The sequence below is a fragment of the Chiloscyllium plagiosum genome, unplaced genomic scaffold (genome assembly GCF_037043375.1).
Source record: "Chiloscyllium plagiosum isolate Xiang-an unplaced genomic scaffold, Cpla_swu_hap1 HiC_scaffold_11, whole genome shotgun sequence".
Lineage (NCBI taxonomy): Eukaryota > Metazoa > Chordata > Chondrichthyes > Orectolobiformes > Hemiscylliidae > Chiloscyllium > Chiloscyllium plagiosum.
In genome coordinates this window covers 88,488,677-88,513,695 of record NW_028270149.1, presented here as the reverse complement: position 1 = coordinate 88,513,695, position 25,019 = coordinate 88,488,677, and the positions used below count along the sequence as shown (strand labels likewise).

The window sequence follows — 25,019 nt, the reverse complement described above, 5'->3', positions numbered from 1 at the left end:
ATCAACCATAATCATACTGAATGGTGGAGTAGGATCGAGGAGTTGAATAGCCTACTCCTGCTCATAACTTCTATTGTTCTATGTCAAAGGAATGTGAGGGAATGCTTTGAATGTTGGGTCTTAATATTGATATGTTATTGTATCACATGAAGCAAACTGTACGCTCTCTGTTATACAAAAGCCCACAGCTCAAATACCTCAATTACTTACTCAGGCTGTTTTCTTGGATCCCAGATATCCTCAAACTCTGACCCCTCAGGCACATCATCCTCTGACCAGATCCGTTTGGGGTCTGAAGGTTTTTCAGGCTTGAAATCTATTAAAGAGAGTGTGAAGACTATCAGATATTACATGGCTTTCTTTCTCCACCTTAACAGCTGAAGTTGGTTAATGTTGAGAATCTGTTACATTTAATTGTTCTGCATCTTTTAAATCTCCTCTCCTGAAAACATTGAAGCATTGCTGTTCCCAAATGTACATTACTCTCATGTCAGTTGAAGTTGTTGTGATTGGAATGAGGTCAGCCAGGTGCATCTCAGGAAATACGAGTTCCCTGATTGGGACTGTTAACCTATTCCAGTTAGGGAGTCACACCTGACAGATACAAACAGAAGCCAACTCTGTGCTAGCTGGGTCAATGCCATGTTCTATGCATGTGTAAATAAAGGGTGATTTAATGATGGGATACTGAACTTTGTGAAGTTATTTCAGAAGTGAATGTTGGCAATACAGCCCAAAGCTCAAATACCTCAATTACTTTATCCCACGCAACCTGTCCTCAATTGACACCTGCACTTACATTGTATCACTCAATGACTGGTCAATGATTGCTCCTCCCTATTGCAGGACATCCTTGCCATTGTTTTATTTAGAACACACTAAGGATCCAAACCTGCATTTGTACAACTCAAGCACTCGGTGGGTATTAGGGTTGCATCACGTAAGTGTAGATGATGAGTGATGGTAATTATGCATTCTTCCCATTGTATTAGTGTTGGAACTTAAAGCCCTGCAAGTCAATGACAGCATAATTCTGCCGCCACTCTTGTTTCTGAAAAAACCTATCACACTCCAATGCTACAAATCTGTGCACACTCCACATTGGGAAACCCATGCTTGTGGTTGTTAATTTAGCAACAGAAGCATGAAAGTTTGTTTCTGGTCATAGAGTTATATAGCATGGAAATAGACCCTTTCATCCAACCAATCCATGCCGGTCATGTTCCCAAATTAAATTAGTCCAACCTGTCTCAGCTTGGCCTATATCCCTTTCAATCTTTCCTATTCATGGATTTATCCAAATGTCTTTTAGACGTTGCAACTGTACTTGCATTCACCACTTTCTGTGATAGTACAGTCCACTCTCTGTGTAAAAAAGTTGCCCTGATGTCCTTTTTAAGTCTTATTCCTCTCACCTTGAAAATATGTGCCTTAGTTTTGAACTTCCTCCACCCCCGGGAAAAGACTCTTGCCATTCACCACATCTATGCCCCTCATGATTTTATAAACCTCAATAATGTCACCCCTCAACCTCCTACTCTCCAGTGCAAAAACTCCCAGCCTTACCAGTCTGCTTGTGTAGTTCAAACCCTACATTCCTTATAAAATTCTAGTAAATCTTTTCTGAACCCTCTTCAGTTTAATAATATCCCTCCTATAACAAGGTGATCAGAACTGCACACGGTACTCCAGAAAACGCCTCACCAACATCCTATACAATCTCAACATAGTATCCCAACTCCTGTAATCAAAAATCTGAACAATGAAAGCTTATATTCTAGCTTGATGCTCTCAGATGCTAGCTGTCTTTGTGGAGAGAAGGAGGGTGGGATTGAATATTGTATTGAGTTACGACCAGGATCCCTTGAAAGGAACAACTCTGTTCTGCTTAGAGCTAGAGGATAAAAGGGAAGTGAGGAGTGGTGTAAACAGGATGGTCTGAATTACAGAAGAAGTACTTTTGGGAGTCAACTTAAAGCTGGTGAAACTTTCAGAGAGTGACAGGGAGTTTGAGGAGGGGAATCTATCTTAGGTCAATGAATTTAAATATAATACACCTTGAGGCATTTCAAGCAAGTGAGAGTCAACAAAAAGATAGAGGAAAGGAGGCCAAGAGAGTTGAAGAGAGTTGAAGTAGGGCCAGTGTAGGGAAGGGTGCTGTTGTATTCTAAGTATATTCCATCTCGGATAATGCCAAAGTTTTCCAACTTGAAGACTTGTAACTCATTTTGGTTTAGCGTTAGGATCAGAATCCTCAGAGCCATCCCCATGGCCTTTCCTGGATCCCCTTAAGATTGTCATTAAACCTGTCAGTTGTTATAATTGGATTACTGGAGCATCTCTTCCCACAGAATAAGTGTTCTTTCTGCTCGGGACCTGTCCTTGCTTAGCCTCCTCAATGTTCTTGCTCAACTGTTTGATTATCCACTGGCCATTGATGCTACACTTGGTCCTAATCTGCTGCCTAATGTCATCATCTACCTTTCCCCAGATAATCTTTTTTATGGTCCTAACATGCCCTTCTACCACCATTACTAGATCTTGGTCGGTTTGATTTTCTTTTATTCTCCCCCTTGGCATCTTTGCAACTGTCCAAATAAATTTTATCCAAAGTCTATGGAACTTTCTTGGTTAAAAGTCTGAGCTTATTAGCCGAATGACCCAAATCAATGGTGTTGACTATGAACACTCCTGCTCTGTGAGCTGTTACCAAATCATTCAACGTATTTCTTTCACCAAGCCCCAGTTAGCTTGGGTCTGCCCACCCCTATTGTCCATCCATTTTCCATCCTAATAGCCAATGGCACAAATCCAATATAATTTCTGAAGTTAGTGAGGGCAGTATTCTGTCAGCTGGGTTCTGCATATATCTAACACCACTGGTAATACAATCAGTTCTTCTTTAAAGCAATGGTTGCATTCTTGTGCAACCCAGCATTGCAGAAAAATCGTGCTTTAGAAACAGCACTTAAAGTGTTGGAAATGTAATAGCAATACCGCAAACACACATTTTAAAACTTCGTGCTTAAGAAACAGCATCCCCAATTTGTCAATCGCGTTATAGTGAATTTGCATTGACTTCTGGTTTTGGTCCATTTCAAATTTCGCACAGAACATAATTTTCCCACATTACTATCCTCAGTCAGCATTGCCACATTTCCAGCCCTTCCTTTGATTAAATAGCCAAACAGCACATTTCTGTGTATCCTTTTGTGGAAAGACCCCACTAATCACTTGTGGCATCTGTGCTTAGGTAGCAATAAACTGAGCTCCATTTGTCTTTCTACACAATCCTCTGGTTGTTACACTGTAATGTCATGGATTTGTTGGGACCCACAAAATACCATCTTCACATCTGCCTGCATCCAGTGAGCAAACCACACATAGCAGGGATATGTGTACTCTTGCCTAATTAAGGCTTTCAATAATCGTATCCTGGCAATCTATCCCAAAATGAAGATGAATAGGCATCATCCTGGAGAGGAGATCAAGATGACATTGTTATTATCCTTATCTGTGCTGCGCTGGAAGAGCAAAGCAGGTCGGCCAGCATCCGAGGATCAGGACGGTCAACATTTCGGGCATAAGTTCTTAATCAGGGTAGAGGGTAGGGGGGGAGCTGAGAGATAAACAGGAGAGTGAGGGTGGGGGTGGGGGGTAGGGAGCTGGGAAGGAGATAGGTAGGTGCAGGTGGGGGTGGGGTGGTGGTGGTGGTGATACTGATAGGTCGGAGGGGTGGGCAGATATATAATATCTCTGACCCTTCTCCACTTGTGGAGACAATTTGTAACTCAGTCTAGTCTTGGCTGATGGTCAGTCAAAGGCGTCCCAAAGTATGCTTTGACTGAATTCTCCAAATTCCCCTTTTGCCAATCAATTGCATTGTGTCAATCCTCACCCAGGCCTGACATCTGTTAATCCAAAATGGGGGTTCAGAAGGGGGTTGGAGGTCCGGATGACTAATATTTAGACAATGAGATGAAAACAGCCAAATTATGAAAATGATGATGATGGGGGTGGAGGGGTATGCAAGTGTGTGTGTGTACATATACATGCATTTGGGTGTATGCACATGCATGCGAGTGCAAGTACGTGTGTGAATGAATTGGGTCACCTGCCCAGATGGGAGAGCTCTGGCTTCCGGGGACTTGCTCTTCCACCTTGACTTGGTAGAAACGTCAAAATGACTGCCTTCGTAATGGGGTTGTCTATGTCTCTGGAATACAACCGCCACCCAGGACAGTTTGTTGGGTGTACTGTCCCGAACCATTGTTTTCACTTCAGGGCTGTTACATGCAGAGTCCCTGCCTCTTCTGGCCAGAATTGTTGCGGCCAGCTATAGTTCAGTTCCTGAAAGTGAGGCCTCAGGAGGGTCAGTCTATAGGATTGGCCCAGCAATGGTAACTGGAGCTGGTCCTTGTTCAGGATTTAGGACTGGGTCTGAATCAATGACTGGTATGGGGCTCTGGATCAGGACTCAGGTTAAAGGCCACTTTCCCTAGTTAGCCTAGATGCGCATGGTGTTACTGGCTGTAGTTTTGGGCTGATTAATATGGTTCCAGTTTTTCCTTTATCCAGCAAAATTCTGAGCATGAAGAAGTTGGCCTTGTCCATCAGCAAGTGGGGACCTGAGTATCTGGAGGACAGGAATGTTCCTGGCTAGAAATTTGTGACATCACCTAATGCCCTACATCATACTCTACCAGGTTCAGCTTCTCATCAAATTACTCCTTGATCTACTTTTTCCTTTTTCCATTATGATGGTTGCTGCTTTATGTGCAGCTTGTACCTTTTTTAATACAATTTTCACAATTTTCTTGTGGCTCCGTCAAGTCCAGTCCTTAGTACAGGGTGAATCCAATTGAACTGGAAGGTGAATTCCTTATGAGCATGAGGTCAATGGGCAAAATTACTTTCCAAGTTGAATGCTTTACTGGACTTTCACAATATTCCTTCAAGGTTCCAATTTCTACAATCCTACTGGATTGACGATTGTAGTTGTTTTGGAACCTCTGGCTAACACCAAGTACATTCATCAGCTCCTGCATTTCCTAAGCTGTGAAATGGGTTTTCTGGTTCAAAACAATACTTCAGGGAAGACCTCATCTAGTAAAAACATGTTGAGTTACTATATCCGCTGCAACCCGATCGGTGTTCATTCGAAAGGGAAATACTCCTATCTATTTATTAAAAATGTCTACAATGATCAGGATACACTTATACATGATGGTAAGGAGCTGACATCATCTAATGGAACAACACAGTCTTCCAACTGTCCTAATATACCTTAACTCTCCTTTACTGGCATACTTGTCTGGATTGCAGATGAGACAATTTTCAACATAATGTTTTATGTCTTTTCCTCTATCTCACCCCAACACAATTCCTTAATTCTGTCAGTTGTAGCTTCCTTCCCTGATGATCCAGGGCATCGTGGCTTTGATATGTCACTTGATTTTCATCCAGAACCAGTTGAAACTTTATTGCTGGAACAGCACAGCAGGTCAGGCAGCATCCAGGGAACAGGAGATTCGACGTTTCGGGCACAGGCCCTTCTTCATTCCTGAAGAAGGGCCTGTGCCCGAAACGTCGAATCTCCTGTTCCCTGGATGCTGCCTGACCTGCTGTGCTGTTCCAGCAATAAAGTTTCAACTTTGATCTCCAGCATCTGCAGACCTCACTTTCTCCTCATCCAGAACCAGTGCCAAGTACCATCCATCTTTGAGAACATGTCTGTCCTGAGTGCTTAACCTGTCCCTCCCACTTGCTACAGGAGGCAGGCATCATTTCCTCCTGTACATGTTTTAACCCAGTGTTGCAGTCTGAGCCTGTACCATGGTTTGGCATCTATTTGTTCCGGAATGATGGGCTGCCATGGTTCTCTTTTGTGAGTATCTTGCTAGCCAATTAGTCTGCGATTATGTTCCCAGTGGGGAAGGCTCTAATCTTAATCATGAATTTGGGCAGTTTGGAAAATAAATTTGAGTAGACGTGCATATGGTCATGATTTCCTATCTGCAGAAAAGAATTCTCTAACTTTCTACATGGCAGGAATTCAGTTAAATTGGTGTAGACATACATGCAATCTGAGTGTATGTCTGCTAGTGGGAGAAAATTTTCAGAGTGACTGACCGCGTTAGCTAAGCTTCAGTGCTAATTCTATTAGAGGCACATCCTGTCTTTCGGTGTCCACCATAGAGGATCCATCTACAAATTTTCTTACTGGTGGTGATTTTTTTTGGGGGGAGGTTCTCTCTTCTGTTCCTCAGGGTCTTGAGGGTCGTATGAGGTATGAGGGACCTTATGATCTGTGTCTTCTTGGGGTTAACTTTTAGCCCCAGGGTGGTGAGGAGGGTTAACAGTTCATTTAACAAGGTCAAATGTTTGGCCCTTGTCGCTGTCTGCAGGAGGAGATCATCTACATACTGTAACAACAGTCAGTTGGATAGACATCTCTGGAACTTTAACTAGTCTCTAATGGATGGGGATTAAAGATGGTGGTGGCCCAGTAGATCTGCTTTGCTGAGCTCTGTATCAGAGCTCAAACAAAGTGGGCACTCACCCTCCCTTCACTGTCCAATTTGTTAAAAATAGTTATTTCCTGACCCTTGGAAAAACTTAGCACCAGTCCTGAACAATTGGTGCAACAGGGAGAACTAGCCATTTGGATACAGAACTGGCTCAAAGGTAGAAAACAGAGGGTGGTGGTGGAGAGTTGTTTTTCAGACTGGAGGCCTGTGACCAGTGGAGTGCCACCAGGATCAGTGCTGGGTCCTCTACTTTGTCATTTACATAAATGATTTGGATGCGAGCCTAAGAGGTACAGTTAGTAAGTTTGCAGGTGACACCAGAATTGGAGGTGTAGTGGACAGCGAAGTGGGTTACCTCAGATTACAACAGGATCTGGACCAGATGGGCCAAGTGGCAGATGGAGTTTAATTCAGATAAATGCTATGTGCTACATTTTGGGAAAGCAAATCTTTGCAGGACTTATACACTTAATGGTAAAGTCCTAGGGAGTGTTGCTGAACAAAGAGACATTGGAACGCAGGTTCATAGCTCCTTGAAAGTGGAGTTTCTGGTAGATAGGATGGTGAAGAAGGCCTTTGGTATGCTTTCCTTTATTGGTCAGAGTATTGAGTATAGGAGTTGGGAGGTCATGTTACAGCTGTACAGGACATTGGTTAGGCCACTGTTGGAATATTGTATGCAATTCTGGTCTCCTTCCTATCGGAAAGACATTGTGAAACTTGAAAGGATTCAGAAAGGATTTACAAGGATATTGCCAGGGTTGGAGGATTTGAGCTATGGGGAGAGGCTGAACAGGCTAGGGCTGTTTTCCCTGGAATGCCGGAGGCTGAGGGGTGACCTTATAGAGGTTTACAAAATTATGAGGGTCATGGATAGGATAAATAGACAAAGTTTTTTTCCCTGGGGTCGGGGAGTCCAGAAATAGAGGGCATAGGTTTAGGGTGAGAGGGGAAAGATATAAAAGAGACCTAAGGGGCAACATTTCCACACAGAGGGTGGTACGTGTATGGAATGAGCTGCCAGAGGAAGTGGCGGAGACTGGTACAATTGCAACATTTAAAAGGCATTTGGATGGTATATGAATAGGAAGGGTTTGGAGGGATATGGCCTGGGTGCTGGCAGGTGGGACGAGATTGGGTTGGGATATCTGGTCGGCATGGATGGGCTGGACCGAAGGGTCTGTTTCTGTGGTGTACATCTCTATGACTCTGTGACTCTGTAGTTTCTGTAGTCTGTGGAGTAGAGTAGTAGTTTATAATATAATGTCAATAATAGAAAACAAAGTTGTCATATTATTTTGTAATTTAATAAAATACCTAAAATCCTTTTTCAGTAAGTTTATTTATAGAAAAAATCTAGTCTCTAATGAAATATTGACGATGAATTGCAAAAACCCTGGAGAAAGCAGGTCCATATGATTTGCTGGCCCTGAAATGTGAAGGTCAATTTATATTGGCAGTGTCAGTGGAGTGGACCACAATCTATTATTATTGTCCAGTATGGTGAAATATTTTGACCATGAGGCCTGTCTCATCAAAGATTCAGAGTTAGTTGCTACTGTTGTTGCTGTGACTGGGGTGGTTTTATTTAGTTCCCTGTAACTGATTGTGAACTGCCAAGAGCTGTCTGGTTTCTTTAGCAGTCATATTAACTGGTGAGTTATTCACAGACATTACAGGGCATTGGACTCCTTGCTTTTACAAGCTGCTAATGACCTTGGCCACCTCTCACTCTGCTTGCTGGTGTAAGTCTATTGCTTTTGTGGCTTTGCGTCCAATCCTCTATCACTACCTCGCCCTCTATATGACCACAGTCGTGTGTGTGACTGGCAAATGTGCTTTTGTGCTCCATCAGAATTGCCTGTGCTGTTGGGTCCTTAGTCATTTTCACACGTCTAATCCACAATTTCTCCATGGTACAAATTGTGTACATGTGTCCATCATAATCTCTAATTGAGCTCGTGTGTTTGCCTTATAAGGTCTAAGCTTAAAATGTGCTCGATGTCTGTATGGAGAGTAATCAACACAGGTGGGTGATGGCAGACTATGTCTCCCAGTTTAACTTCTAAAGAGCTGTCTCTGTCCCCTCCTGTGTCCAATTAATTCACTAGGAATTTTCTATTGGTCCGCCAAGAATTATAAAGATCTCAGGATGTGTTCAGTGTTGTTCTGGATTTCTTCTGTATTCCATTACAACTCAACTGCACAGTATTCCACCTCACCATCTACCAGGGGCCATCCTACACTGTCACACTGAGGAGAGACGCACCTCTATCATGCTTCGGAGAGTATATCTAACTGAGGGTATAAGGAGTTAAATGGTGAGATTTCTTCCACTAAATTTGGCTGCATAATCTCACTCCTCACCAAATGAACTGCTGCTCATCTCTCTGACCCTTCCAGTAGCATGGACAGGGGTTTTAAGCCTGGCTCTGGTGCAGTGCTAATTGCCTATGTAGCCTGCAGTCCCTTGTGAAGCGAATTGTAGCATTCCCCTTACAATGGTGGTTCCTGCCTTGACCTCCATGCAGCTGATCCCTCTCTCACAGCAGGGGAAGGACATATGGCGGTGAATAGCTTCAATAATAACTCCCACTACTTTAGTCGTCCCTTTTATTCCTCCACACAGGACTAGAATTTGGGTCACTTATTGGGTGCATTTTTTCTTGTTTGATTTGGGGTACCTTCTGAGAAAGGCATTCACGTTCATGAATGTCTTTCTCCCAAGGCCAGGCCATCCTGCATATCACTGTTCTACTGGATACTCACAGACTTTTGGAGTCAGGGTTATGTGCTGCTGATAAACTGCTACGAACCTTATGCCAAATGCATTTGAATTGTAATCGAACAGTGGGATTTTTTCTGCTCCCGAACGGGTGTTGTCTAAGCGTGAATCAAAGTTTTTGCAGACTTTCCTCGCTGCCTCAGTGACATGTGTGACATTCAATTTAGGTCACTGAAAATCCTGAGGATTGTGTCCACAGGCACCTAGCAAACACAGTCGCATGCTCTCTCTTCGTTGCCTACATTTATTTAGTCGCTCCAAAGCGTCCCCTCTATCATATCCCACTGATGCTAGGATTGCCATTTTTGTGGCTTGCAACTTCCTTCCTCCCACATTCTGAAGATTGGGGATGGCAGAATGGATCATAGGGCTCAGGCACATCAACATTAATTTTACTTCCTCGACATAGACAACTCTTTGTTGCTGGATAGTATCAAAAACATGGGGGTCAGCTGTGATCTCAAACACGGGGATTATTTTTGCTGTCTCGGCCAATTGCACTATCGTAAATGGGATTGTATAATTAATTGAGATTACTTTTCTGACAGATTGTGGTCAGTGGCTTAGTTGAAGTAGGGTGAGAACCTGGGGTTGCTGAAGATACTACTCCCTCCAGAAAGGGTGCTGGTGGTAACAATTCTTTGTTACTCTCAGGTAGCAATGGGTTTGTTCTTCCATTTCCTTCTCGTCTTTCCCATAATTGCTGTCCCCGTCTGATTCTATTGTCCCGAAATGTGCACAGAAAGTTTTGCACAGAAAGTTGAGAAGTGAATGTTTCAATCTCGGCCGGCATTTCAAATAAGCCACAGTGCAGACTCTTTTCTCTCTGTCTGCCTTGTATAGGACAGTGCACGATCGGCAAGCTTTTGTGTTTCTCAGTCAGCTCAACCACAGCTTTTAGGGCTGCTTCCCTATCACTGACTGTGTGCTGTTCCTCCTATCTATGTATCTATCTATCACACTGGATCTAAAACTGTCCCAAGTAAACCATGTTCACCTGGTTCTTCCGCTCCTGCTCTGCTGCATTGACTCTTACTTTCTCCAGTTCCTGCTTCACTTCCTCCAGTTCATTACTTAATTTCACCTTCTCCAATTCTCTACCTCTCAGCTACTCCATGCATTATAGTCTTGCTGAAGTTTAAACCATGCTTCCCTTCAGCTTTCCACGCCACCTCCATCATTTCTGTCCTGTGGGTTCCGGATCCAATTTTTATTCACTGCAACGAACAACCTACCTGGGTCACTTCTTATTCTGGTACTTTCTTACCTCCCACTCTGGGCATTATGCCATTTCTCCTACTGTTTTCTTTTAATTTACTGCTCTCTCTTTCATGGGCCTTTGACCCTACATTGGCCGCTTTTTCATTTCTTTGAGACTCTGGATTCCCAAACCTTTTCAGTATCTCTTACCTCATGGATCCCTGACCCAACTCGAGCTTCTCTGCAACGCAGTGGCTTCAACCCCTTTATCTGGCTTTTTGCCTAGTGGATCCTCTGACCCTGTGTTTGGCTCCCTTGTCTTGGTTTTCTGCGGGATTCTAACCCTGTAATAGCCTATGTTAGGTTTCATTTTTTATGGTCCCCAACCCTGTACTAACTCTGGCTGTTTGTCCTCCTCACATTACAAGCACTTGGTTTAGGTCCAATCACTGGTCGCAAGGTTTCACCCTCTTTCAGCCACTTAAATCCTGGCTGTCAGGTGAGGCAGCAGTCCTCTTAAATCAGGCTCAGGCTGGATGTACAAGAGTTCCAAGTTGGTGAGGTTTGACTTCGGCTGTTGTACAAAAACTTTGAATCAAAAGCCACCCAGAAACACCAATGCTGTCTGTGTTTCAACCAGTTTATTTATTAAAAATACTTTACCCAAGTGCTCTTGTTAGTGAGGCAGGTGCAGAATTTGCAGTTCAACTTGATTTTATTAAAAAAAGTTCCTTCTTCAAACACTATATAAACATTTCCCAAATTCCCACAATAGTTGTGTTTTATCTGACCCTATCTGAGAAAGGATATTGGCTGCAAAGCTTTACATGATCAAGCAAGACCATTGGAATCCCTTTCCTCTTTGAAGTTAAAAATCACACAACACCAGGTTATAGTCCAACAGGTTTAATTGGAAGCACACTAGCTTTCGGAGCGACACTCCTTCATCAGGTGGTAGTGGAGGGGATTTCTCTTTGATGTAGGGTTGGCTGTCTTCCACAACGTTGGGTCTTGCAGCGGTCAGGGTGGATCTTCTCTCCCTCTCTCTTTTTAGTTGGTCGGAGTTCTGCTGCTGGACCAGTGTGAGTCTTCATTGTGGGAGTAGCTTCCAGATCTGCATTCTTGTCTCCCCTCACTCCTTTGGCCAATGCAGTCATGAGCTAGGTTAAAACCATCCAATGGGGCCGTACCAAAACTGTTGCCATGCCAGGAGGCGTAAACTGCACATACTCAGACAGTCAAGATGCCAGAATGTCTGAGCAACAGTTCTACATTGCTCAACCCTCAGGATGCTTGTAACGGGTTCCCTTTGAATCTTTGTTATCTCTTTGATCTTAGTTTCCTCTGTTCTCTGTAGCCATTTTCGGATGGCTGCTGTTTAATTTAGTTTGGCTCATTTTGTCTTGGGCCTGATTTTTCCAGCTGATGAGTCAATTTAGAATATCCAAGTTTTACCCCATCGTCACTTGACCACAGTACTTTAAATCTGACTGGTTTCTTGTCAGACAGGACAGTAAGAGAAAGTAAAACATGTCCACCTTTTTCACAGCAGTCTGTAATCATATTGAGTTAACCCTGTTTACAGCTCTGTGGAGGGGAAATTTGTAAGGAGAATCTGATATTAGAGTAGCAGGAGGATAGGGTGTCAAGGGGTAGGGTGTCATGTTTTAGGGCACCAGCTGGGTGGAGGTAGAGAAGGTCAGAATGAGTGGGAAAATTGACTCTGGTGGAGCAAGGGTGTTGGATTCCTTGGGAGTTATGGAGGGTGTGGGGTGGGGCACAAATTAGGCTCCGGTGGACAGACAGTGTCGGGTTCCAGTTGGGAGGAGTGGGGTTGTCAGCTATGAGTGAGTTGGGGGTGGGGGTCAGAGAAATGTTGGATACTGGGAGGAGAGTTGCAATCAGGTCATGAGGGAGGGAGGAAGGACAGTTTTGGGTTTGACACTTGGTGAGATACTTGCTTTTCTGGAGGAGGGGGGGGGTGTATGGTTACAGTTTATAGTGGAACTCCTCAGATTTAAATGAGTACCTTCCAGAGGATTCCAACTACTGGGGAACTGACCATTGGAACCTGTAATTTGCAGGGCAATTCCTTACATTCTGCTACAGAGTTTTTATAGTTTCCCCAATTACAACTCCCACCAATGCTGCAGAAATGGATTTTCCAATGGCTAGATAATCAAGTCCATGATTGATAAAAACGTGACCTCTGTTGATGTGCAAAGGACCTGGATCCTTGAGTTAGGGTGGTTGCAAAGCAATATTAAACAGCTACAATGAAAGGACTTTGGCATTTTCATTATGCAGCTACTCATGTTTGACTTAGCTATGGGATTTACTTTTAATTTAAAGCACACAATACATTCTCTGCTCGCTTCAAGGAGTTTGCATTACAGTACAAATCATTGCTCCTTTCTTTCCTACATCACAGCATGCAGTTATTTCAGTTAAAAAGATGGTTAATCAACAAAGAAAATTTCACACAGGAGGCAGCAATTTCAATGAAAACACATCAAATGCTCTTTACTCATATATTGCAGTTTGAACATTGCATTTCATCAAAACTCTAAAAGGTGATTGTCACACACAGGTCCTGATGTTATGGAGTTTGATATGTGAAATCCCTCCAAGTCTTGCCTCTGAGAGACTTACATTGCAAAATAATAAATTCCAGTGTATCATGATCCTCTTGGGACAACTTTTAATGCTTGTATCGGGATTTTTTTTGGATTGTTGTGAGAAAAACAGTAACAATCTGTTAAATGTGCTGCACATTTAGAGTTATAGAGTCAGAGAACATAGAAAGTATATGATCCCTTCTCTCCGAGGCAGGGTCCCTCGACCTGAAGTGTTAACTTTGATTTCTCTCCACACATGCTGCTAGACTTGCTGAGCTTTTCTAGCAATTTCTGTTTTTTGTAACAGCTTTCCTATAGCAGGAGGTATTGTAGTGTCTAAGTCATGAAGTTTTCAATGCTTTATCACATGGCTAAACGGCTGCTTTGCGAAACAGTTGGATTTAATTGCCACACTGGCTGAAATTACCATGAAGTTCTTGCCCTCTCAACCTCTTCCCTCATCTGAGTATTGGTGACTCTCAGGTTAAACTAATCATCTTTCTGTAATGAGAGCACAGCTCTACCGTCCTCAGGGACTTTGGTGGCTTTACCACCTCACTAAAAACACCGAGTTTCCAGTTGACAGATGATCATATCTGCTTCAGCTCAAAGCAAAACTAGATTCTCTTGTGTGTAGATTCTCTTGTCTTGTTAACAGTGATCCCTTTGTTGTCTTTAAGCCTCTATTAACATGTATAGAAATTCACCTTTATCGCGACATCAGATTAATGCAGGTGAGCCTGCCTGTACCAAACTATCATGCAACCAATACAGGTTGACTCTCTCCACAATTAAAACACACAATGCAGGTGATTTCGCAAAATGATTGCAAGTGACTGTACACTTTTTTTACTCCCCATGCAAGATTGCTATTTGAATGTTGTCAAGTTCAGCCAGTAATCAGAATGGGGGGGAGGGAGGTGGTTAGTCAAGTGGTTGAGAAGTAGGTGGGAGGTCAAGGGGGCAAGGAGGAGGGTGTCAGGCAGGCTGGAGGTCAAGGGGCAGGAGGGATTGAGGGGCAGGAGAGGGCGAAGGGCAGACAAGACGGCAAGGAACAGGCAAGAGGGCAGTGAGGGGCAGGAGAGGACAAGAAGCCAATGAGAGTAAAAAAGGATCAAGGGAGGTCAGGGGAAGATGGGAGGTCAAGAGGCAGATGGAAGGTCGAGGGGCAGATGGAGGGCGAGGGACAGGTGGGGGGGGGGAAAGAGTGCAAGGGTCAAGCATGTGTTTAAGAAAGTAATAGTGTTGGCAGAAGCGTAGAGATGTGGTCAGGAGTACAGACAGGTCGTTTTTGAGGTGGAGGGATAGTCTCTGCAGTTTGTGCGTGAGAGGGACTCCATGTTTGATGAATGTTGCATCCTGCACAACCTTGGACTTATGAGGATTAAGTAACTATCTCTTGGGAATCAGTGGTCAACATTCAGAGGTGAGAAAGCAGAAATCACAAAGATATTCAAGGAGTGAGAGGCACCAGAGTGAAAGATTACTTCAGTTGAAATTAACTACTCTGGCTCAACCTTGACCCAAACACAGCATCCACTTCAGATTCCCCAAGACATCACACAGCAAAAATCGACAATAAAAGCTCAACAACACTATAAGCACTGAAGACCATGCCTCATTTCCAGTGGATAAAGTGAACCACACCCTCGTTTCCAGTGGGCAGAATTTATCATACCTTTGTTTTCAGAGGGTAAAATGAATCATGCCTTGTTTCCAGTAACCACTTTGAATCAGATCACCCATGTACAAACTTTATGGTGAGAATGATTGTCAAGCCTTGTATGGCTCCCTGCAGATTCTTCAATCTGATTGGTTGAGCAGCTATTTTTTTGCATACTGTTTACAGTTATTCTGTGGCATGTGTCCACTGAACAGATCTCTCAAAACTATTACTTGTCCTTCAAAAGCCCACAAAGCATCAGGGGACAACTGTAAGTGTGAGGAATAATAAACTTACTTTATTTTCTGCAGGCTGCTGAATTCAGTTTAATGACATAAATCCTTATGCTGAGCTGCAGAAAGCTATGGAAACTCCAGGATGTGAACTTTGACAAGAGCATGAAAGTGAGATTTGGTGGAAGTCATCGAAGGATATAGCTGGCCATACACAAAAATTGACCATCATTTGCAATCATGTTGCCAGAGAACAGTTCATACATTGATGCTTGTATTATAATTATATATGGCGGTGCAGTCATACCAGAGTAAGTATCCATACAATATTGGTACAAGGAACTGAAGAATGCATAAAGTTGACTACATGTACTGTATTTCCACAAAGGCCACTCATCATCCAGTTATTTACCATGAGAAATAGTATTTTGTAAGGAAAGCACAAGACTAATAGTTTCTCTGTGATGTCACAGTAATTTCCCTGATGTCACACCAATTTTTTCCTTCGTATAATTAAACAACACTAAATGAAAAGCTTGAGCAAAAGCAAACCTTGCACAGTTCTACATCTCAATAACCACTGACTATTAGCATTCATTGCAAGGTAAGCAATTCCTTAAAACCATGGTTTATCACTGCTTTACCTTTACTAGTGAAGTGGGAAATGACACAGGGCATGCTGACACAGGAACACAGACACAAGATGGCCACTGAGCCATAAGTTGGTCACTTAGCACACAAGATGGCCGCTAAGCCATTGCGTGGAAAAATACAGTGAAACATACACAGATACTGCCTGAAACCAACAGAATACCAGCAAAATAGACAAAGAACATAGATAATTGGTTTAGGGCAGGTGGGGAAGAGAATGCACATCAGTAACGTCTACTGGCCGCTGAAGTGTCGGAGTCCAGCCACCACCTTCAATAGAAATGTTAACTACTTGAGACTGCTTGTATACAAGTGTTAATACCTTAGATTTTCAGTAATAGGAAATTATCTTCCTTCTCAGGAAGAATGATCACAACCAATTACTGCAACAATGGACTTCTGCGTAACTGCTGAAACTGACAATGTCATTTCTCTGAAACTGACATTGACTCTCTAATGTTTCCTGTAAACAAGCCATGCTGTACAAAGACTCGATATCTGGACCATTATACCATGAAATGTATAAAATACATGTGTTCCGAAGATGAGCGAAGGCTCACAGCTGACAGCCGTGCTCTATCTCCCCGGAGCTCCGGTTTCTTTGTACAATAAACTCTGTCGTTGAAGCCCGATTCTCACTCAGAGCCTGGTGATTTCCCCCACAACACTAGTGAAGCCCATTTTGTGTTTTGTAAACATTTCTGTGCATGTGCTGGCCTTGGTTGGAAGTCCACCATCCACAAGTAATACAGGCAACAAGACCAATGTTAAGATCAATTCATAAGTAGGGATTGAGAACAGCCATTCTTTCTCTTAAAATGCTTCATATAGAAGTTGTATTTGAAAAGGACACTGTACTATGTTGTGGTCTCCATAGTGTAGAAATGACATGAACTTTTTGGAGGGGTTCAGAGGTTGGCTAGGAGCTCATTCCTGAACTTTATGACTAAATCCAATTCTGACATCTTTCCTCTTTTTAATCCAGAAGACGTATCAAGGATACGTCCATGACACATATCATGGATGGGCTTCAGTACTATGCCCAAGATTGCCTGTGTTTGGATTGATTGCTGACAATCTCACATCTGAGCTCAACAATGATCAGAAGTGGGATTGCTATCTCCTCTGCATCTTCTCTTATTCACTCAACACTGGGGACCTGTTGTCATACACTTCTATGAGTTCAAACCAGAATGTTTTAATGTTTAAAAGGAGAAGAGCGGAATGCATTATAGTAATCTTGCGTTTAGAAGTTAATACGTTCATAAGGGTTTCCTTACAAACATTTAGTAAATGTTTACTAACATTTGGATTTAGTGAAATAGAAGTTGGCAAAAGCCAATTTCTTAACACATAAGTCTCGTTTCACTTCCATACGTTTACAAACTGCTTAATACTTCATATCCAGTTAATATCCACAAAAAAGAAATCAGATTTCAATAATCAGGATGATATTTTTCAAACGTTGGTACAAAGTAACTATATCTAAATCCTGCAGGCCATTGCAGTCCTTTCTCCGCCTTCAGTTGTGATGTGGATAGCATTGTGTGTCAGACTGTATACCACCATGAGTTGCAGTCAACCCATCAGACACAAAGTCACAATTGTGCACATTCCTGACTTTCTTCATCCTTCTCAACAATGGGAATTAAGAGCGTTTTGCTTCATAACCTCCTGGTGTTAGCATATAGAACATTACTGCCCTCGATGTTGCTCCGACCTGTGGAACCAATCTGAAGCCTATCCATCTTACATTATTCCATTTTCATCAATTGGTTTATCCAATGACCATTTAATCAAATCTTAGCAGGACTAATACACTTAATGGTAAGGTCCTAGGGAGTGTTGCTGAACAAAGAGACCTTGGAGTGCAGGTTCATAGCTCCTTGAAAGTGGAGTCACAGGTAGATAGGATAGTGAAGATGGCGTTTGGTATGCTTTCCTTTATTGGTCAGAGTATTGAGTACAGGAGTTGGGAGATCATGTTGCGGTTGTACAGGACATTGGTTAGGCCACTGTTGGAATATTGCGTGCAATCCTGGTCTCCTTCCTATTGGAAAGATGTTGCGAAACTTGAAAGGGTTCAGAGAGGATTTACAAGGATGTTGCCAGGGTTGGAGCATTTGAGCTATGGGGAGAGGTTGAATAGACTAGGGCCGTTTTTCCTGGAGCTGAGCAGTGGCCTTATAGAGGTTTACAAAATTATGAGGGGCATGGATAGGATAAATAGATAAAGTCTTTTCCCTGGGGCAGGGAAGTCCAGAACTAGAAGGCATAGGTTTAGGGTGAGAGGGGAAATATATAAAAGAGACCTAAGGGGCAACATTTTCACGCAGAGGGTGGCACGTGTATGGAATGAGGTGCCAGTGGAAGTGGTGGAGGCTGGTACAATTGCAACATTTAAAAGGCATCTGGATGGGTATATGAATAGGAAGGGCTTGGAGTATTTAGGGGCCAGGTGCTGGCAGGTGGCACTAGATTGGGTTAGGATATTTGGTCAGCATGGATGAATTGGACCGAAGGATCTGTTTCCAAGGACTCTATAAATGCCCTTAAAGTTGGCGAGTCTACTATTGTTGTAGGCAGTGTGTTCCACGCCCGTACAACTCTGAGTAAAGGAACTATCTCTGATAAATGTACTATGTCATCACCTCTCAAGTTAAAGCTACGTCCCCTTGTGCTAGTCATCACCAACCAAGGAAAAAGGCTCTCACCGTCCACCCTATCTAATTGTCTGATTATCTTTTATGTCTCAATTAAGTCACTTCCCGACCTCCTTTTCTCTAACAAAACCGTGATCTCTCTGCTCATCTACAGTACTTTGGGGCGGCACGATGACTCAGTGGTGAGCACTGCTGCCTCACAGCACCAGGGACCCGGGTTCAATTCCCACCTCAGGCAAGTGTGTGGAGTTTGCACATTCTCCCAGCTTCCGTGTGGATTTCCTCCGGGTGCTCCGGTTTGCTCCCACAGTCCAAAGATGTGTAGGTCAGGTGAATTGGCCGTGCTAAATTGCCCATTGTGTAAGGTGCATTCGTCAGGGGTAAATATAGGGTAGGGGAATGGGTCTGGGTGGGTTACTCTTCGGAGGGCCGGTGTGGACTTGTTGGGCCAAAGGGCCTGTTTCCATACTATAGGGAATCTAGTCTACCAAGAATCTTACCATTAGCCCAGTACTCTTTATTCCTATTGCTCCTTCCAAAGTGAATCACCTCACACTTATCCACATTAAACTCTATTTACCACCTCTCAGCCCAGCTCTGCAGCTTATCTATGTCCCTCTGTAACATCCCTCAGCACTATCTACAACTCCACTGACCTTAGCATCATTCGCAAATTTGCTAACCCATTCTTCTGCACTCTCATCTAGGTCATTTATAAAAATGACAAACTGCAGTGGACCCAAAACTGATCCTTGTGGTACACCACAAGCAACTGAACTCCAGGATGAACATTTCTCATCAACCACTACCCGGTCTTCTTTCAGCTAGCCAATTTCTGATCCAAACCGCTAAATCACTCTCAATCCCACGCCTCCGTATTTTATGCAATAGTCTACCGTGGAGAATCTTATCAAATGCCTTACTGAAATCCATATACACCACACAAACCACTTTACCCTCATCCGCCTGTTTGGTCACCATCTCAAAGAACTCAGTAAGGCTTGTGAGGAATGACCTACACTTCACAAAACGTGTTGACTATCCCTAATCAACTTATTCCTCTCCAGATTATTATAAATCCTATCTCTTATAACCCTTTTCCAATACTTTACCCACAACTGAGGTAACCCACTGGTCTATAATTACTAGGGTTGTCTCTACTCCCCTTCTTGAGCAAGGGGTCAATATTTGCTAACCTACCGTCTTCTGGCACTATTCTTGTAGACAATGACAACATAAAGCTTAAAGCCAAAGGCTCTGCAATCTACTCCCTGGCTTCCCAGAGAATCCCAGGATTGCTTACATGCCCTCCTTGTGAACCTCAATCCAATCTAGTCCAGTAGTCTGTATCTCAGTATTTTCCTCAACAACATTGTCTTTTTCCCAGTGTGAATACTGACGAAAAATAGTCATTTAGTGCGTCCCCATCTCCACGCACAACTTCCCACTACTGTCCCCGATTTGCCCTAATCTTGCTCTAGTCAATCATTTACTCCTTATATATCTATAGAACGCTTTAGGGTTTTTCCTTGATCCTACCTGCCAATGCCTTCTCATGTCCCCTCCTGGCTCTTCTTAGCTCTCTTTTTAGGTCTTTCCTGGTTAACTTGTAACTCTCAAGGGCCCTAACTGAGCCTTCTTGTCTCATTAAAATATAAGCCTTCCTCTTCCTCATGACAAACGATTCAACTTCTTTAGTAAACTACAGCTCCATCGCTCAACCTCTTCCTCCCTGCCTGATTGGTACATACTTATCAATGACACGCAGTAGCTGTTCCTTGAATAAGCTCCACATTTCAATTGTGCCCACCCCCTGCAGTTTCCTTCCACATCCTATGCATTCTAAATCTTGCCTTATCACCTTTCCCCAAGCAATAATTCTTCCCTTGCTTTATATACATATCCCTTTCCATTGCTAAAGTAAACATAACTGAATTGTGGTCATTATCACCAAAGTGCTCACTTACCTACAAATCTAATAGCTCGCCAGGTTCATTACCCAGTACCAAATCTAATGTGGCCTCACCCTTGTTGGCCTGTCTACTTTCTGCGTCAGGAAACCCTCCTGCACTCATTGGGCAAAAACTGACCCATCTAAAGTACTCCAACTATAGTATTTCCAGTCAGTATTTGGCATGTTAAAGCCCCCCACAACAACTACTCTGTTACACTTGCTCCTATCCAGAATGCCTAGATTCCTATAGGCATCTCTAGAACTATTTGGATGCCTATAGGAAACTCCCAACAGGGTGACCTCCTTTTTCCTGTTTCTAAACTTAGCCCATACTACCTCAGTAGACAAGTCCTCAAACATCCTATCTGCTACCGTAATACTGTCCTTATTGATCAATGCCACATCTCCTCCTCTTTTACCATCTTCTCTGTTCTTACTGAAACATCAAAATCCCAGAACTTGCAACAACCATTCCTGGCTCTGCTTTATCCATGTCTCTGAACTGGCTACAATATCCAAGTCCCGGGCACCATCCCATGCTACAAGTTCACCCACCTTATTCCGGATATTCCTGGCTTGAAGTAGACACACTTCAAACCACCTTCCTGCTTGCTGGTGAACTGTTGCGACCTTGAAACCTCATTTTTGACCTCACTACTCTCAATCTCCTGGACACTGGAACTAAAATTTAGGTTCCCATTCCCCTGCTGAATTAGTTTAAACCCTCCAAAAGAGCATTAGCAAATGTCCTCCCCAGGATATTGATACCCCTCTGGTTCAGGTGTAGACCATCCGGTTTGTCGAGGTCCCACCTATCCCAGAATGAGCCCCAATTATCCAGGTATCTGAAAGCTTCCCTCCTGCACCATCCCTGTAGCCACATGTTCAACTTCTCTCCCCCCCAGTTCCTTGCCTCGCCAGCACATGGCACAGGCAACAAACTAGAGATGACAACTCTGTTTGTTCTAGCACTAAGCTTCCACCCTAGCTCCCTGAATTTCTCCCTTAAATCCCCATCACTTCCCCTACCCATGCCGTTAGTACCTATGTGGACCATGACTTGCGGCTGCTCTCAAGGATCCCAAAAACACCATGCAAGACATCACAAATCCTGGCACCTGGGAGGAAGCACACCAACCATGAGTCTCTCTCATTCCCACAGATCCTCCTATCTGTCCCCCTCATTAGTCCCCATAGACTAATGCTCTGTTCATCTCCCCTCTTCCCTTCTGAGCAACAGGGGCAGACTCTGTGCCAGAGCCCTGACCCCATGGCTTACCCTGGTAAATCATCTCCCCCAAAGGTATCCAAAACGGTATATTGAGGGGAACAGTCACACGGGTTCCCTGCACTGCCTGCCAGTTCCCTTTCTATCACCTGACTATAACCCATCTGCCCTTTTCTTGCACCTGAGGTGTGACTACTCTCCTTGTAAATCCTCTTAATAACCCCCTCCGCCTCCTGAATGATCCGAAGTTCATCCAGCGGTTTTCAAGGAGCTGGAGTTGGGTGCACTTCCCACAGATGAAGTCAACAGGGACACTAGTGGTGACCCTTACCTCCCACATTCTGCAGAAGGAACATTCAACTGCCCTAACTGCCATTCTCACTATTCTAAATTTCCAAAGGGACTGTAAATAAAACTAGTTATCTCACTAATGCGACACACAGAATGGTTTTTTGATTAGAGGAGAAGGATGGGTGGAAGACACAACCTAATTAGTGTTTTGGATAATGTAACTCTCTGGTTTTTATTAGTAGAGAGTGTTGTAATTCTCTGGTTTTTATTGGTAGATCATAATTCTTTTTACTATTGATAATTCCAGATGGTGGCAACGTTAAAAAGAATGAGAAAAAGATCGGGAAGGATGGTGACATTCGTTAACAAAATAAAACAAACAATGCCTCTGGTCAAGGACACAGGCAAGCTGTTAGTCTGCATTGTCAAGAAAAAGCGGGTAACAGTATTTGTTGGAATGAGGAGATCCCAAGGCATGGCGGCGTTTGTAGGGATGAGGAAGCTGAGAAGGACTAAAAGGTTTCTGAAGAAGAAGGATCACCAGAAGATAGCAGCAATTGTTGGAACAAAGAGACAGAGGAGGAAAGCTTCTATGGTGAACAGAAACACAATGGCAGTTTGCTTCTGGAAGGATCAATCAGGTAGGACAATTGAGAATAGATAGCATACATACATACATACATAATGTCTTTTCAGAAATTAAAGATGTTACAAATTCTGAGATGAGTACAATATCTTTCCAGCATAATCACATTTGGCATTCACTGACAGAATAATGAATTGGTGAGAATAAACTGAACTTACTGTATATAACTTTCTCTGTGCTATGTTATTTTGTTGCAGGTGTTATGCACAAAATCTAGATTTGAAACTCTTAATAGTCCTCCTTTTTGCTTGTCACAGCTTTGACTACAGGAAATATTACAATTGGGCTCTTTATACTCAAGTCCATTTCATATATGAAAATATATGGCAAGAACAAAGTTCACCAACACTAAAATAACATTCTGTGATCTGTGCAACAGTCATTAACCCAAAATTTGTTTCCTGTTAATCTTTCTAACCCGACATATTCTCTTCCTCCACATGCTTGAATTTTCCAACGAGCATTAGTGAGAAATTTTCTTGAATACTTTCTAAAAATCCACACATCAACTGCATTCTCTTTATCCTTTGAGTTCCTTCTTCATATAAACCAAAAATTAGAATCATCAAGTACAACTTCTCCTTAATAAATCCATGCTTATGCAATTACTCAAAATTTGTAGCAGTAACTGGTTAATATCCGTAACTCTTCAATTTCTCCTGAATAAGGACGTTATAATCCTCCAGTCATATGACACATTGTATACATCCAAGCTAGATGGAAAAGTGGTGGTTGTTATCATTGATTAATGTCATTAATTTGCACAGCACTGATATTTCGAAACACAAGCAACAGCAGCTATAAGGCAGTTGCCTCTCATGCAAAATAACTTAGAGTGAACAGAAAAAGAAAACCAACTGTTAATGAGAAAAACAAAAGCTATGGCAGCACAGTGGCTCAGTGGTTAGCACTACTGCCTCACAGCACCAGGGTCCCAGGTTCGATTCCAGCCTCGGGCGACTGTCTGTGTGGAGTTTGCACATTCTCCCTGTGTCTGCGTGGGTTTCCTCCAGGTGTTCCGGTTTCCTCCCATACTCCAAAGATGTGCAAGCCAGGTGAATTGGCCATACTTAAATTGTCCATAGTGTTAGGTGCATTAGTCAGAGGGAAATAGGTTTGGGTGGGTTATTTTTTGGAGGGTCGGTGTGGACTGGTTGGGCCAAACGGCCTGTTTTCACACTGTAGGGAATCTAATCTAATAGACAACCAAAATCCAACCATGATTTAGAGGTGCTGGACTGGGGTGTACAAAGTTAAAAATCACACAACACCTAGTTATAGTCTAACAGGTTTATTTAGAAGCACTAGCTTTTGGTGTGCTGCTCCTTCACAACTCCCTGATGAAGGAGCAATGCTCTAAAAGCTAGTGCTTCCAAATAATCTGTTGAACTATAACAAAATCCAACCAAGACGAAGAGAGAATAAAAGAGTATTGAAAATCCAAGGGACTCAGGATGCCAAAGGAAAACAAATTATAGAATAGGCACTGTCTGCCAATCGGGAGAATCATGTTTGGGAATAGGACCTGTCTGCCAATCAAGAGACTTTGATCAGGAATAGGGCATCTCAGCCAATCAGGAGACCAGTGATTGATAATAGGCCTTATCTGCCAGTCAGAAGAATATTGACCGGGAATAGGTCCCTGACTGCCAATTTGGAGACTTGTGATCAGGAATTGGCACTATTACCAACTACGACACTAATGAGCAGAAATACACCCTGCCTGCCAATAAGGAGATTTGTGATCAAGAATAGACCCTGCCTGCTGGTGAGAAGCAGGAGATTAATGATACAGGTACAGGCACTGCCTGCCAATCAGAAGACTTGTGATCGGGAATTGGCATTGTCAGCCAATGAGGACACTCATGATCAGAGACAGACCCTGTATGCCAATCAGAAGACACAGAATTGGGAATAGGGTCTGCCTATCAATCAAGAAAACAGTGATTGGGACTCGGTTCTGTCTGTCAGCCAGGAAAATCATAAATTGGGAACAGATCATGTCTGCTATTTTAATTTTGGGTCTTGTGATCATGGATCAGATGTTGCCTGATGACTAGGAATGATGGGCTATACTTGGTAAATAAGAATAAGCCTTTGTTCAGTGATACTATAATGAAGGTAATTTCTTTATTATATGTTAATACTAATAGGTCAAACTCAAAAGAAATAAAGTGAAGATCTAAAACTTACTCCACTAGGAATTCCTAAGCTTTACATCACTATGTGATAGCTCATGTGATCCAGAACCACAGCAATTGATTTTTAACCGCCCTTTAAAATGGTTTTGGGGAATTCTGTTTGAATTTATCTTTAAAATCATGTATCATAGTGCTTCTGGCTGTAAAGTATTTTTACTTCTCAATCAATGTAGCTGTGGTGTCAGACTGGCTCAATACAATGTTTAGGGTCTATCTCTGATCATGAGTGTCCTCATTGGCTGACAATGCCAATTCCCAATCACAAGTCTCCTATTGGCAGGAAGTACGTATACCTGATCACAAGTCTTCTGATTGGCAGGCAATGCCTGTACCTGCATCATGATGCAAGAGGATTT

At 42.9% G+C, this 25,019-nt stretch overlaps 1 protein-coding gene across 1 annotated transcript in view; it reads right to left on the bottom strand.

Annotated features, from left to right (window-relative positions):
• dnaaf6 (dynein axonemal assembly factor 6) overlaps window positions 1-25,019 on the bottom strand; it is a 63,651-nt gene that overhangs the window by 17,831 nt on the left and 20,801 nt on the right. The window contains exon 4 of the mRNA XM_043704279.2: window positions 211-316. Coding sequence (XP_043560214.1) covers window positions 211-316 — 106 coding nt within the window. The remainder of the gene's footprint in view (window positions 1-210; window positions 317-25,019) is intronic.